At 46.1% G+C, this 14,721-nt stretch overlaps 2 protein-coding genes across 7 annotated transcripts; both read left to right on the forward strand.

Annotated features, from left to right (window-relative positions):
* The first annotated feature begins 2,155 nt into the window (after nt 1-2,155).
* On the forward strand, nt 2,156-9,023 carry LOC100825032. Of its 2 annotated transcripts, XR_732540.3 has the most exons (4): nt 2,156-2,402; nt 2,555-5,487; nt 5,827-6,632; nt 8,540-9,023. XR_732540.3 is itself a non-coding variant. In XM_010239794.3 (3 exons), the coding sequence occupies exons 1-3, from the start codon at nt 2,172-2,174 to the stop codon at nt 6,395-6,397; spliced, it is 3,735 nt and encodes a 1,244-aa protein (XP_010238096.2). In that variant the 5' UTR covers nt 2,156-2,171; the 3' UTR covers nt 6,398-6,636. The 2 variants fall into 2 exon arrangements, 1 of the variants encoding a protein (XP_010238096.2); XM_010239794.3 differs by lacking the exon at nt 8,540-9,023 and having other exon boundaries at nt 5,827-6,636.
* Nucleotides 9,024-9,379: 356 nt separating this feature from the next.
* LOC100835466 (CRM-domain containing factor CFM3, chloroplastic/mitochondrial) lies at nt 9,380-14,407 on the forward strand. Of its 5 annotated transcripts, none has more exons than XR_002966355.1 (10): nt 9,380-10,711; nt 10,858-11,323; nt 11,413-11,543; nt 11,980-12,330; nt 12,490-12,646; nt 12,738-13,030; nt 13,112-13,171; nt 13,266-13,355; nt 13,586-13,742; nt 14,097-14,407. XR_002966355.1 is itself a non-coding variant. In XM_010239795.3 (9 exons), exons 1-9 carry the CDS (start codon nt 9,455-9,457, stop codon nt 13,667-13,669), a joined length of 2,889 nt encoding a protein of 962 aa, XP_010238097.1. In that variant the 5' UTR covers nt 9,381-9,454; the 3' UTR covers nt 13,670-13,933. The 5 variants fall into 5 exon arrangements, 1 of the variants encoding a protein (XP_010238097.1); XR_002966354.1 differs by having other exon boundaries at nt 14,112-14,407; XR_001407973.2 differs by having other exon boundaries at nt 9,381-10,711; nt 13,586-13,805.
* The last annotated feature ends 314 nt before the right edge of the window (nt 14,408-14,721 follow it).

The following is a 14,721-nucleotide window of genomic DNA, read 5'->3' on the forward strand; positions in this document are numbered from 1 at the left end:
CCACGGTCTTCTTTGGCACCAGAAACTAAATCTTGTATAGATTTATGTGTACTCCCACCTTTTCGGTATACAGCCTTACATGGCCTACGTGGATACCTTGATCGCTAATTTGACCAATATAATGTAAATTGTACTATATCACAAAAGTTCTACCATTAGAAAATAAAACATTTGAAGTTTCTAAAAACTATGATTTTGTGATATACAAGTCATCCACATTGGTTAAATCGTCGACCTAGGGGTACACGTACACCTTCTATACCGAAATAAAGGTAGTATGAGAGAGACCACGAGCCACAATGATCCCATTATCTAGAAGAACAGATCTTTTGTTTTAAGAAACCAAATCCTGACACATTAACGGTTATAAAGGTGTACATATGTACGCTACCATTATTTCTTATGAATATTTTCCTTTCTAACATGGACACCAACATTTCATCGGGTGGTCCCCAATTATAGGGACAGAGAGACCATGAGTCACGATAGCCTCATGGTCTGGAGCAGAGTGGAAACTATATCTCCTGCCTTAAGGAAACCAAATCTCGTCACAATTACTCCTTATGAATATTTCTCTTTAAACATCGATACACATACAACACATTAGGTGCCCCCCTAGTTCTAAGATTTAAGAGTGTGTACAAGCCACAATGGTCGCATCGTCTGGAAAAAAGGAAACTCTTGCTTTTTAAAAAAGAAATCAAATCTTGGCACATTTAACGGAAAAATTATAAATTGTCCCAAATTATAAGATTCGGGTATACACATTGTTAATCTTTATAAGTATTTCTCTTTTAAATATGGATGTACACTGTACACATACTAATAGCCACAATGGTCCTATCGTTCAAAAAACTAATGCTGTGTTTGGTAACTCAGTATTTTTTGAGTTTTGTGTGAATACCACAGTTTTCAAAATTACTCTGGTTTCAAATACTTTGAGGTGTTTGGGTACAACAAAAAACTGTAGTTTTAATAATGTAGTATAGCTAAAACTATGGTATTTTCGCTATATAAAATAAAAAGCCTTGGACCTCTTTATTTTTTACCAAGCACGGGGAAAAACGGATCCTACGTCGCTCGGTGGTCTTCAGCTACGGTCACTCGCAATTCCCTCAAGCCGCGGCCTCCCTCGCCAGCGCCACTGCCGGCCGGTGAGACGCATGCCCATCACGCCGCATGCGTCCCAGCACAACGCGCGCGCAGACCCAACAGCCACCGCCACGATAGCCGTCGATGTCGCGGGCGCCACCATAGATCAGAAATTGGAGCAGCTGTGGGCGGCGGCAAGCGATGCAGACTCCATCAGCAGGGAACAACGGAGTGAGGAGCTGGGAGAGGGGCACACGAGATTGGAGCGGAGGGAGGCAGAAGACGACACCATTGGAGCTTGATTCGGGAGGCAGCGGCCGCGAGGAATTTAGGTCGGGAGCGGGTCACCGTGCCGCCGCTGCTGGCCGCCTCTGCGCCACCGCCGCTACAGGAGGTCACAGTGGCTGCGGATTGACGCGTGCTGCCGCTGCAGCTGGAGGTTGCTGTCCCCGTGCCGCCTCCCGCTACTGCCCTCTGCTACAGGCCGCCACCGCTGCCGGCTATCGTGCCGCCGACGCTGCAGGTGCGGCCGCTCGCTGCGGGTCACCGTGTCGTCGCCACTGCAGGCTGCCCCGAGCTGCCGGCTGTCGCACTGCCGTCGCTGCAGGTGCCCCCACCAGCTGCGGGTCGCCGTGCCGCCGCCCCTACAGGCCGCCCCCGCTGCTGACCTCCGCGACGCGTCGCTGCAGGTTGCCGCTGCCCTCTGCTGGTCACGGCGCCGCCCCTCGCTACAGGTCGTCGTGCCGCTGGCCGCCGCGCCGCCCGCTGCCGCTACAGGTTGTGCCAACAGAACTAGCTAGCTAGGATATGGGGTAAAAATAGCACTTGCCAAACGCTTGTGTGGTTTTGTTAAAACTGAGATAAACTTGATTTTTTAGAAACTGCAGTATTCTCTGCTCAAGGTAAATAATATTGTAGTTTTGGAATATCATGGTTTAAAAAAAACTTTGTATCCAAACAGAGCCTAAGCCTGTTGTTTCAAGAAACCAACCGTCGATACTTTTGGAAACTTATAAATACACGTACTCCGTACTTGTTTCTCTCGTAAATGCTCCCTGATAAATATAGACACGCATCAGATGGGTCATGGTCCCCCGGTTTTAGGATTTAGGAGTGCCCCTCTGGAGAGCAAACCATCTGCCCCAGGCGTCGATGGTCGCCTAGTCCCAGTTCGTCGGAACTCGGAAACCACGTCGTCCACCTCCCACCACTCCACCTCCCTCCCTACCCACTCCTGTTCCCAACCGCCGCTCTATCTCCTTCTCGCCGACGCCGCCACCGCGCCCAACGACGCCGCCGTTCGGCGCAAGGTGAGTGCTTCCGCTCCGTCCCCCTCGGTTGAATTGGCAGTTCGTCGACCCGACCCGTCGCGTGCACGTGGCGATTCGGAATATTAGGGTTTTGATTCTTTTCGTCCTGTATTTTTGTATTAACGCAACCGGTTTTCGATCTGGATTTTTAGATTGTTGTCCCGATGGCGGGGGTTGAGCCGCCCGCGTCGACCCCGATCGGCGGGCGGTTGGCGGCCCGAGGGCTGAGGCCGAGGAGGGTCTCCGCCAAGCGCTCCTGGCCGCCCGGCTGCGGTCGCTTCCCCGCTGCCCCGCCTGCCCCGGAGGCCGGCGACGGCGAGACGGGCGCAGCCGTTGTCGTCGAGGGCACAGCGGAGGAGGCGACCGGCCGCTCGGGCGTTTCTTCCGTGGTGTGCAACGGCGACCTCCCACCTACCCTCGAGGCCGGCGACGGCGAGAAGGGCGCCACCGTTGTCGTCAAGGGCACAGCGGAGGAGACGACCGGCCGCTCGGGCGTTTCTTCCGCTGTGTGCAACGGAGACCTCCCACATACCCCCGAGGCTGGCGACGGCGAGAAGGGCGCCGCCGTTGTCTTCGAGGGCACAGCGGTGTGCAACGGCGATCTCCCACCCACCCCCGAGGCTGGCGACGGCGAGGAGATCCTCGAGGGCAAAGCGGAGGAGGCAGCCGGCCACGCGGGCGTTTCCTCCTTGTCATGCAACGGCAGCCTACCGCACACCATGCCTAAGCCGGAAGCTGAGGGGGTGGTTGGCGAGATGAAGGAGGGTGGAGAGGCACAATTACCTGGCGGTTCTGATGTGCGTCCATTGAGTGACCAGGTAGAGAACATGGCGATTGACGTGATGCCGCTGGCGTTCGCTGTCCGGCAGAGTTTTACTGTTGCTGCTGTGAATGGTTCAGTTGAGAACGGGGTGGATGGGATCGAGCCGTTGCCGATGGAGGGGAGGGAAGGCCTGGGCAGTGGTCAATTGGTCAAGGAGGAGGATGTGCCTAGCAATGGGGATGGCAGGGTGATGGGAAGCAGAGATGCACAATTGGAGAGGGAAGAGGAAGGGCATGTTGCAGTCAGAAAGAAGAGGTGGTTGACGTCTGTTGTGAATCCACCTCCCAAGAGAAGGGCCATCTCAGCCATTCGCAAATTTCCACCTGGCTGTGGGAGGGCTGCTGTTACTGGCACTGGCAGTAGAGTCGAGGAAGGGTTGGTATTGGAAGCCACACCTATCAGTTTCGCTAGTGGGAGTGCCTCTGTGGCGGATGACTCGTCCATGGTTCCAGTTCCAAGTCATGGTGCTTCTTCAGTGTCCGTGCGAGATATCTCTAATGAAACAGAAGATAAGAGTGCGGAGGGGAAGCATGTAGCCAAGGACGGTGAGCTGAGAGACAAATGCGAAGGAAGCTCGCTAGAAGGTACTCCTAAGACTTATAAGGGAGGTGGTGTTCTTGTTGATGCAAAGACAAATGGCAAGCGACCAAAGAGTATCACCATTGATGAGACATTGCTAGATGATGTAAGGGTCTCCGGAGACGGCACATCAAGAAACAAGACTCCAAGCACTCAGAGAGGAGTCAGGCACTCAAATATTAACATGAAGCATGGCTTGGCTGGTTCTAAGTTGAAGAGTGATGGCATAGGCAATGACTCTTCGAATAGGTCTTCTAAGGAGAAGTGTGCAAATCATGTTGTGACCGATCAGATTGAAGAAGATGATGATTTGAACTTTGTTACTGACATGCCAATTGTACAAGCATTGATGGCACCAGACATATGTCCTTGGACACAAGGAAGGAAGTCTATTACTGGTGTTTCTAAGTCTAGTACTCCTAGGAGCAAGAACAAGCTAAAGAAAAAGGTTTCTACGCCAAGTGAAAAGTTGCCCCCCAAAGTGAGCCCTTCTACATCAACCAAGCATGAGACAATCGAGGACAAAGAATATCCTGAAAAATTGCCCCCTAAAGTGAGCCCTTCTACATCAACCAAGCATGAGACAATCGAGGACAAAGAATATCCTTGCTCGGAAGATGATGGCGACTCTATGGCATTAGGTGTGGTTGAAAGAAAGAATGAATTGTGTGTCACCCTCCCTCCTTGTGCTCCGTCTGGGGACCAGAGTGTTGATGCTCGGAGCAAAGTCAAGAAGTTGCTCAAATTGTTCCAATTGATTTGTCGGAAGCTTGTACAAACAGAGGAGCAACAGGCACGTAGGGTTGGAAGAATTGACATTGAGGCCGTCAATGCTATAAAGAGCAACTGTGAGTATTACTCTAAGCCCGGGCCTATCGTTGGCAATGTTCCCGGTGTTGATGTTGGTGATGAATTTCACTTTAGAGTCGAGTTGTCAATTATTGGACTACACCGGCCATACCAAGGAGGTATTGACACTACCAAGGTGAATGGAATACCCATTGCAATAAGCATAGTCGCTTCCGGAGGGTATCCTGACGAATTGCCGAGCTCAGACGAGTTAATATATACTGGCTCGGGTGGTAAGGCTATTGGAAAGAAGGAGGCGGAAGATCAAAAGCTTGAGCGTGGCAACCTTGCTTTGAAGAATTGCATCAAAACTCAAACTCCGGTCCGAGTGACTCATGGGTTCAAAGGTCAAAGTAGAGGTGAAGTCGGGCATTCCAAATCGAAGCAAGTTTCAACATACACTTATGATGGGTTGTATGTGGTGGTGGAATGTTGGCAAGAAGGAGCAAAGGGCTCTATGGTCTTTAAGTACAAGTTAAAAAGGATACCGGGTCAACCTGAATTAGCTTTACACATAGTCAAGGAGACAAGGAAGTCCAAAATTCGCAAAGGTCTTTGTTGTCCTGATATATCTGAAGGAAAAGAGAGGATTCCCATATGTGTGATCAACACAATTGATGACTTGCAGCCAACACCATTTAAGTATATTACCAAAGTCATATATCCTCCTCCGTATGCAAAAGATCCCCCGGAAGGCTGTGACTGCACTAACGGCTGCTCGGACTCTAATAGATGTGCTTGTGCAGTGAAGAATGGAGGGGAAATCCCATTCAACTTTAATGGTGCAATTGTTCATGCAAAGCCCCTCATATATGAATGTGGCCCATCATGCAGGTATGTTATAAATTTTGTAACTTAACATGACCTAACTAGACACGAATAACCATTTGAGAGACGTTTAGTTTGGTTTTTAGATCAGTGAACTAAAATTTGTAGAGTTGGGAAAGGTTCTTATTGCTACAAAAACTTCTATGCAAACTTATGTTGAGTCTGCTGCATGTAGTTCCAGTTCCATACATCAGTGAAATACAAGAAATGGCTCATAAACCAAATTTGTTCACCTGAAGTTGACTTTGATAGAAAAATTCTTTTGCATTGGACAACTACGTTTAATTGAAACCACAAGCTTCTTTTGAAGTTAGTGACCTAACCAAATACTCAAAATTTATGCAGGTGCCCTCCAACATGCCACAATAGGGTGAGCCAGCATGGCGTCAAAATTCCGCTGGAAATATTCAAGACAGGGGAGACTGGTTGGGGTGTAAGATCTCTCAGTTCGATCTCCTCAGGCAGTTTCATATGCGAGTATGGAGGTGAGCTGTTACAAGATACAGAAGCTGAAAAGAGAGAGAATGATGAGTACCTGTTTGATATTGGTCATAATTATGACGATGAAGAACTTTGGAAGGGGCTTCCATCAATGATTCCGGGTTTAGAATCTGCTACCCCTGAGACAATGGAGGATGATGTAGGCTTCACAATAGATGCCGCAATATCTGGTAATGTTGGAAGATTCATCAACCACAGTTGCTCTCCAAACCTGTATGCACAAAATGTCCTCTGGGACCATGATGACAAGAGGATGCCACACATTATGTTTTTTGCTGCGGAGAATATTCCTCCACTTCAAGAGCTGACTTACCACTATAATTATACCATAGGTCAAGTTCGTGACAAGAATGGTGTGGAGAAGGAAAAAAAGTGCTTCTGTGGTTCTTCCGATTGCTGTGGCAGGCTTTACTAAGTTATATTGGTGACTACTGATGCTAATGTTCATATTCAGTGGAAGGCAGTCCTATCATGACCGTGCTCATTTGCTTCTCTTCTGGTTTACCTTGCACTCACTCATGACACGCAGTGTCTAGTCTCTGTGCCACACAACTGTTACTTGTTACTGCATTTTGAAGAGCATCTCAGTTCCAGTACAGCTCACCCTTTTTGGTGCGTGAGACTTTGAACGAGTAATCTGAAATGTCCAGGTACGTTTTACAGTTCTTTTCTCTTTGAAACAAATTTTAGTCCGAGACAAGATTGATTTTAATGATGTCAGATCTCTATGTATTTTCATATACGGTATTGTGTTGTTCAATTCTGGAATCTTTGCATATGATAATCAAAGATTGTGGTACCAGAAACCACAGCCTGCTTACACCTTACTCGCTCCACCAAAAATACAAGGCAAAATCATAAATCCGGAATTTCCAGAATTACAATGCCAATTTGGTTTCTTGAGTTAATTTGTTACTCCCACCTTCCAAACATATAAGGAATTTTATGTCAAAATTTGACCAATTCTTAGACTACTTGTACGAGGTTATTATGATACAAAATTGATATCACTGTATTTGTATTGAAAAATATTACTGTCTAATAGTTAGTCAAGGTTTGACATAGAAATCTGTATTGGCATTAATATATTTGGACGGAGGGAAAACTTCTCGTAAATCGTATGTTATTGTTCTTGATGTGCATGTATGCATAACCTAATTACTCCTTGTTACAAGAGAAATTCCTGTGATTTCCTTGGCTAAACCGAAAAAAAAATCATAACTACAACATGCTACTCATGAGGATTTTTCATTGCTTTTTGTAATCCTCCAAATTGATCTTGTATTTTTGATAGAGGGAGTAGATTTGTTGGTACCTACATTGCACCAATACGGCGATATGGACATGGCATTTTCCAAAAACAGTCATACGGGGATATGGTAAATATATACATAAATAATTAAAAAAAATGTACTCCCTCCGTCCCATGTTAAGTGACTTCAATTTGCCCAAATATGGATGTTTCTATGCTTAAATGTCTAGATACATGTAATAGAAAGTCACTTAATATGGGACGGAGGGAGTAACTAGTAAGAGAAGATACTGCCCCATTTGTTGGGTGCCTACTGCTTGTGCCTCCGATGGTAGCTTCAATAACAATAATCCTAAAAAACATAGCAAATTGCAGAATGAGAAGTCAGAGGCCAGAGGAAACAGACAACTAACATATACCAGAGGAAAAAACACCCGCAGCAGCCAGAGGAAAAAACAAGCCTAATGCTCCTTGGGGAGTCGGCAACATCTGCAGCGAGCACAGCAGCAGACCAAGAAAAAACAGAGGGAGAGAGAGGATCCGGAGGGGTAGGGAAGAGGGGTTACCTGCCTGCTGGATCCCGGACGTTGGGTGGACGGCAACGGGCGGAGAAGCTTGGAGGCGTGCGGCATCCAGCAGCGTCGGGAGTCTGGCGGCGCAGGCTATGGTGTCAAGTGGGGTCCCACAAATAACCCACTTGCCCAATTTCTAAATTTTAGTTCACATTTTGAGCCAAAAATTTTAACTGTCAAATCTTTTATGAATTAGAAGCGGGACCCGCTTACATCCCTAGCACAGGCCTATGGCGCATCCTCGCAGGAGCGATTGCGGCTGGTTGAGCCGCGAGCATGGTGCTACCCTGCAGGTTAGTTAGGGTTTTCTTGTTGGGCTTTTGGGCCATCCGTATCACGTATGTGTGCCTCCCATCCGTATTCTAACAGTGTCCTGATTTTTTTAATCCGAAAATCAGGGATACTTGGGGACACCCGTATCGGGGCGTGTCCCGACATCCTAGCACGCCGACACGGCTGGTCGGACTGTATCACTGCTTTCGAGACTTGTGACAATATCCATTCAGAAAACATTATTAGCTATTTAGCTGTCTCTGGAACTACTGTTTTCATATGAATCTTAGAAACTCAAGCCTGGAGTGGGACATCAATACATAGTGTTTACTTAAGTGTGATATGGACTAAAAGAGTTACAGGGAGTGTGATGTGTTGTCTGAATTTTGTAATTTGACATGCAAATTATTATGCAAGATCCAGCTACAGACATTTTGAATATTTTTCTTCTTTTCAACAGGAACAACAAATGGTGATGCCAGGCCATCGTGAGTCAAACCTGCAGAATGAATTCAGCAGATACATGCCTACTGCTGCTGCTGCACTTGGTGTGGTATGAATTGGCGGACTGACTGTTCTGGCTGGTTGCAAAGGGCGAACCGAGCTAGGTTTCTTCAGTTTTTTATATCGTAGCAGAAGCATCAAGCCAAGCTACTGTCCAATCTTCTTGCCAGGCAATACTGCTTTTGCCAGCTGTTGTGGTTGTAACCGAATTACCTAAGTCAGTTTAGGTTGCCTAACTTATTTACAGTGACAATTTTGTAGATACTGCTTTTATTTTCAAGCCAGTATGGTCGCACATGTCCTTTCCAAGCACGGTCAAGGCCCTCATCAATCTTCTTCAGTAGCCTTCTCATGCCTTTTGACTACATATGGCAACTGGATGTTCTGGGATAAATTTAGTCGGCTGGAGTTGAATATATGGTTCTCTTTGCTTAAGATAATCCTCCTAACTCATTCCCAGCAACTGCTGTTTGTTTCTATCAGGATCTTAGGTCTGGCAAGGTAAATACATTTGTTCACATGAGAGATACTTGTAAGGGTGAAAGTGGTTAGGATAATTACTGACCGAGTAAGTTTCCGAATCTGATGGTATAGGATACGAAAAAGATGTTTTTTCCGCACAATACGGAAAAGAATTAACTATCCGGTAGTATAGATTCTTTTCTGAAAACTCTGAAACCGTGTTTGATAGGGCGCGAACAATACAAAAAGTTACGGAGTACTCCGTAGTCCGTAGTACTAGAGATTACAGTTTCCCGTGACACCCTCCGGCTTCGCTATAATCCGCTCCATATCCGCTCCTCGTTTGTTCGTCATCTTCCCCCCCAAAGCCCCTCCTCCCTCACTGCCCAAGCCCCGCTTCTCCCCTCCAATGGCTTTGCTCTTTCTATCCCCTGCCCTCTCCCCAAAACCCCCCTTCCACTCCACCCTCCGGTCAACGTGGCCGCGCCGCGCCACCTGTATCAGCGGAAGCAGCACCGTCTCCTCCCCTCTCCGTCCCACCGCGGCGGCGTCTCCCCCATCTACCTCCTCGCCGTACAAGGCGCCGGCGTTGGACGGCGGCACGGAGAGAAGGAAGAAGAAGAGGAGGAACCTGAAGCCGAGCTTCGAGGAGCAGGCCCTCCGCCGCTGGTCCGCGAGGGCCCCCTCCCAGCGTGCCTCCTTCCCCTGGCAGCGGCAGCAGCAGCCGCAGCCGGCTCACCGAGAAAACGAAGACGCGCACGATGAAGATCCCAGTAGCGACACGTTGCGGTCCATCGTGGAGTACTTCGACTATGACTCCTCGGATGATGGCGATGTTGGCCTTGATGTGCGAGGACACGAAGGAGCAGGCATGGGCAAGGATGGCGTGGCCCACGGCGAAGCGGCCCAGGACCGGGACGAAGAGTCGCATTCCCAGCCGAGTTATCTGATTGGGAGCCGCCCGGTCTCCGCCCCGTGGATGCATGGGGAAGAAGAACCCTCTGTCGACCAACTAGTTTCTGGTCCAGTGGGTGGAGACGAAGAAGAGGTTGACACGAATGGCATGGTCGATGATGAGCTAGGTCTGGTGGATGGAAACGAAGAATGTGCGTACAATGATGATGTATTTGAAGAAGAGCCAATGAACGGGAACCTAGAAGGGGAATTGTTTGAGGATTCTGCCACGCCGACAGCAAATTCTTCTTTTCTGATGGATTTTGTTGTGGACCAAGGTTCTAGAGGCGGTGGGATCGATAGGAGTATTAGGCGAAGCAGTGTAAGCTCAATTGTCAGCACACTGCGAAATTCAATGGAGGAAAGTGGCCCAAATGCCACGATTGGGTGTTCCCATGAGGAAGATTTTGTCCAGAAGTTGGGTTCTGTGCTTCTTCCATGGGAGAGGGAAGATGATGATGCGTTTGATGGTGTAAGACAGGGGAACCGCAGCAATACCGAGTTGGCAGAGAAAACTATCCCAGAGCCGGAGCTGCGGAGGCTTAGAGATGCGGCATTGAGGATGAAGGAGAGGATGAGGATTGGTCCAGGAGGGGTTACTCAGGCCATCGTGAAGAGCATTCACAGTAAATGGAGTGTGGATGAGGTGGTCAAGATGAGGTTCGAAGGCCCTCCGAGCCTGAACATGAAGAGAACTCACGAGATACTAGAGGTACCCATTTCCATGGCCTCTTTAACCCCTTCGATTCGCCTTATGGTTGCAACCATGGATTGAGTGAAAGCATGCATTATTCGTTTACAGTTTTTCAATTCAGTGAAATCTGATAGGCATTTTTGGCCTTTGCTTTTGTCAATCAGGACAGGACCGGAGGAACTGTGATATGGAGGTCAGGAAGGTCAATTGTTTTATACCGGGGAATGAACTACAACCTTCGATGTGTTCAGTCGTATGCCAAAATAGCAGAGGTTGATTCATCTAAAAAAGTTAGTGATGTGAGTACTGTTGTACCCAGTTGTGTGGAGCATAATTTGCAAAAGTCAAGTGCAGATGGTGTGAATCGTTCAACATCTATTGTTAGTTCCTCTCAAGGAGCTACAGAAACGTTTGATATCGATAGCTTCTTAGATCAGTTGGGACCACGGTACAAGGATTGGTCTGGTCGCAGCCCCATTCCTGTTGATGCTGACTTGCTTCCCGGTGTAGTTCCTGACTACAAGCCACCATTTAGGCAACTTCCTTACAGGACTAAACTTAGTTTGAGAGATAAGGAAATGACAGCTCTTCGTAGACTCGCAAGGCAAACTGCTCCTCATTTTGCTCTAGGTATTGGAGTTTGTGCAGTTGCTTTCTTCTATCAACTTATACTCAATCTTCAATACTTTTCCATGCTTTAATGTGCATATTGTGGACAGGGAGAAACAGGGAACACCAAGGCTTAGCTAGTGCTATAGTTAAGCTATGGGAGAAAAGTACTATTGTAAAGATTGCCATCAAGAGGGGGGTGCCAAACACATGCAACGATAGAATGGCAGAAGAAATCAAGGTAAAGCTCACATATTCAAAGATCATTATGCCACATTATCTGAATGCTTAAAATCACATGTCATTGCTTTATAAGATGATGTTCTGATTTTGGTTGTTCTCTTATTAGGATGCAATATACTATTAGATATTCCCCCTTAAGATTAATTTGATAATTCATTTTGTAAGTCACACTGTTTGTAACCTTGAAGAGTTGGTTGTGGGAAAAGCAGCTTCACAATCTTGCAAAGGAAATCGCCGGATATCCATGAATAACAATAAATAGTTGTTGTATTTCCTTAGCCGTACTGTGCTTTGTTTTCTCTCCCCTTTCGATATTTCACATTCTTCACTGGAATATGATCATGGTGTCCTTTACCCCCATTGCAGCCTATGTATTTTTCTTTCTTCTCTTGAGAATGTGCATGTCTTGAATCTGTGTAACAAAATACTTGCAGAAATTGACAGGAGGGGTGCTTATTTCGAGGAACAAGGAGTATATTATTTTCTATAGGGGAAATGATTTCATGACGCCCAAAATAAGGCAGGTCTTGGTGGAACAGCAACAGCAAGCAATCACTCAGCAGGATCAGGAAGAGCTGGCTCGGCTCAAAGCATCAGCATCAATTACTCTCATCCCCAATGCATTAAAGAATCCTCAAGTTGCTGGCACTCTTGCAGAAACTAGAGAGGCTGAATCTCGATGGGGAGATTTAATTAATGATGGGAGGAGGAAAAAGGAGAGGAATCACTTGATCTTGGCAAAACATACCTCTCTTTTGAAGAATATGACAAGAAAGCTGATTTTGGTATGTTATTCAAAAAATATGTAGAAAGAAAGTCTAAAATTTTCTATTTTCATCATTCCTTTCCAAGACAGCATGATATTTGTTCTCTCCCTCCTTAGAAAATATCCTGTTGTAGTTTCTGCATAACTAATAAGTCAATAAGAACTCTTATACTTCCAGGCGAAAACAAAAGTTGCAAAAGCAGAGATGGCTTTGGCTAAAGTTCAGGAATTCCTCTCTCCAGCAGAGCTTCCAACTGATCTCGAAACTGTCACAGACGAGGAGCGCTTCTTATTTCGCAGAATTGGCCTGAAAATGAAGGCCTTTTTGATGCTTGGTACAAATGATACTTTTGACTAAACATTTGCTTACATAGAATGCATAGTACGAACATCTCATAGCTTACCTCTGTATATAAAATTTTGTAGGCAGACGTGAAGTTTTTGCTGGAACTGTGCAAAACATGCACTTACATTGGAAGCATCGAGAATTGGTCAAAATTATCGTGAAGGGAAAGAGCTTTGCACAAGTGAAACATATTGCTATCTCTCTAGAAGCTGAGAGTGGAGGTGTGCTCATTTCACTAGACAAGACAACAAAAGGATATTCAATAATTGTCTACCGGGGTAAGAACTACAAACGGCCCCAAATTTTAAAGCCTCGGAACCTGTTGACAAGAAGAAGAGCTATGGCACGGTCTATAGAGCTCCAACGGCGAGAGGTAAAGCCAACCATAAACTGGTCCTCCATTTTTCGCCGAATTTGTACTTACCTTTATCGATTGGATGGTAAACATTTTCAGGCATTAAATCATCATATTTCCATCCTGCGACAGAAGATCTGGAAGTTGAAGTCACAACTTGTAAGTAAATTATATCTGATTTTATTCGATCTGAATTCCTTGTACCATGTTAACTTTTCTTGATGTTGCACTTCTCCTTTGTTATCATCATTAGGCACAGATGAGGGTTGCGGGGGGAAAACAGGACGCAGATCTACTTCAAACAGTTGAGGATGATTTGTCCTCAGATGATGATGATATAGAGGTAAAGTATACATTACACCTGGCTGGTTTAGCAAAAAAAACTTGATTACAGAACCGCTCCAGAGTGATGGCTTGCAATACTCTCTGAGAGCACGACATACAAGTCGACGTGTAGTTGCCAGTTGCCTCAGTATCTCAGATATTGTATTAGCTTCGTGTCATTTTAATGGGTTGCTCGGGGCAATTATCTTTGAATAAGCAGAGGTTGATAGCTAGCTTCTGCTGTTACAGGATGAAGGGGATGAAGCTTATCTCCAAACTTACATCAGCGACGGTGAAGATGATGCTGGCAATGAATCCAATGAATATCTCTGAATTGGTTCAGTTTTAACCGATGAAACTCCAGTCCAGTGCTCTCTCCGGTATATGACTGCGTGTTCAGAACAAGGCAAAGCCCAATAAGTGCCCATGTGGTTCCAAAATCTGGACTACTACAGTACAGTAATAGCATGTACTTCCTCCATTCTTAAATATAAGATGTCCTATCTTTGTCGTAAGTCAACCAAGTTATAAAAAAATTCTATCAATGTCTACAACTCTAAATTGGTTTTATTGAAGCCGTCATGACATATATCTTCATAGTACACTCATTTGATATTGTAGATATTAATACGGTTTTCATAAACTTGGTCAAACTTTAAGAAGTTCGATTTAGGAAAAAGCTGGAACATCTTGTATTTAGGAACGGAGGTGGTAGCTCTCTACTGAAGATGTTGTCGATATTTTATTCATATGTGTTCAGTCTTCTTACAAACAGGCGGACATATGACAAAGTTGATGATACACGGATTTGCAAAACTGACAAGTCTGTGACCAGCAGCATCATTTGCATCTAGTTCGATCACCTCCATGCACTTGCCATATTCTACAGATTGAACAAGGTTTGTTCTGAGAAGAAGCTTGCAAGTGCAAATGTAAACCAGGGTTCTGTACGTTCCTTTTGCAGCAGCTGTAAATTACTGTATGTCGCGTCTGTGATCTATTCTCCAGATTCTGTATTTATGATGTTTGGCATGTCTGGAACGCACTGTTGCATGAACCTTTTCAAATCCATGTGTTGGCCCTGTTTTTCTCGCAAACAAAAAGGCCCTGGCCAAGGCACAAAGGTAATCGAGACCAGCCAGCCAAGAAGGGCAGCTTTGGCTGGATCTTTCATCCTAGAACTCTGATTGGAAAGGTCAAGCTTGAAGCCATTGAACCAGCCAGCATTGGAGGCCGGGGTTTGCCTGAAGATAAGACCATTGCACTGCTTCTAAATATGCCAGCACGCCGTAAGAAAGACTTAAGAGGCAAAATTATGATCTATGGAGGTGTGCACAGAGCAAAAGTTTTGAAGAAGAGATCCTGAACCTAACCCAAGCAAGCCA

The sequence above is a fragment of the Brachypodium distachyon genome, chromosome 4 (assembly GCF_000005505.3).
Source record: "Brachypodium distachyon strain Bd21 chromosome 4, Brachypodium_distachyon_v3.0, whole genome shotgun sequence".
In the NCBI taxonomy this organism is placed as follows: Eukaryota; Viridiplantae; Streptophyta; class Magnoliopsida; order Poales; family Poaceae; genus Brachypodium; species Brachypodium distachyon.

Coding starts and splice junctions, on each gene's coding strand:
- LOC100835466 (XM_010239795.3), top strand. CDS start 9,455: ATGGCTTTGCTCTTTCTATCCCCTGCCCTCTCCCCAAAACCCCCCTTC. Junction 13,031..13,111: donor TAGAGCTCCAACGGCGAGAG/GTAAAGCCAACC, acceptor AAACATTTTCAG/GCATTAAATCATCATATTTC. Junction 13,356..13,585: donor CAGATGATGATGATATAGAG/GTAAAGTATACA, acceptor CTGCTGTTACAG/GATGAAGGGGATGAAGCTTA.
- LOC100825032 (XM_010239794.3), top strand. CDS start 2,172: ATGGGTCATGGTCCCCCGGTTTTAGGATTTAGGAGTGCCCCTCTGGAG. Junction 2,403..2,554: donor ACGCCGCCGTTCGGCGCAAG/GTGAGTGCTTCC, acceptor CTGGATTTTTAG/ATTGTTGTCCCGATGGCGGG. Junction 5,488..5,826: donor GAATGTGGCCCATCATGCAG/GTATGTTATAAA, acceptor AAATTTATGCAG/GTGCCCTCCAACATGCCACA.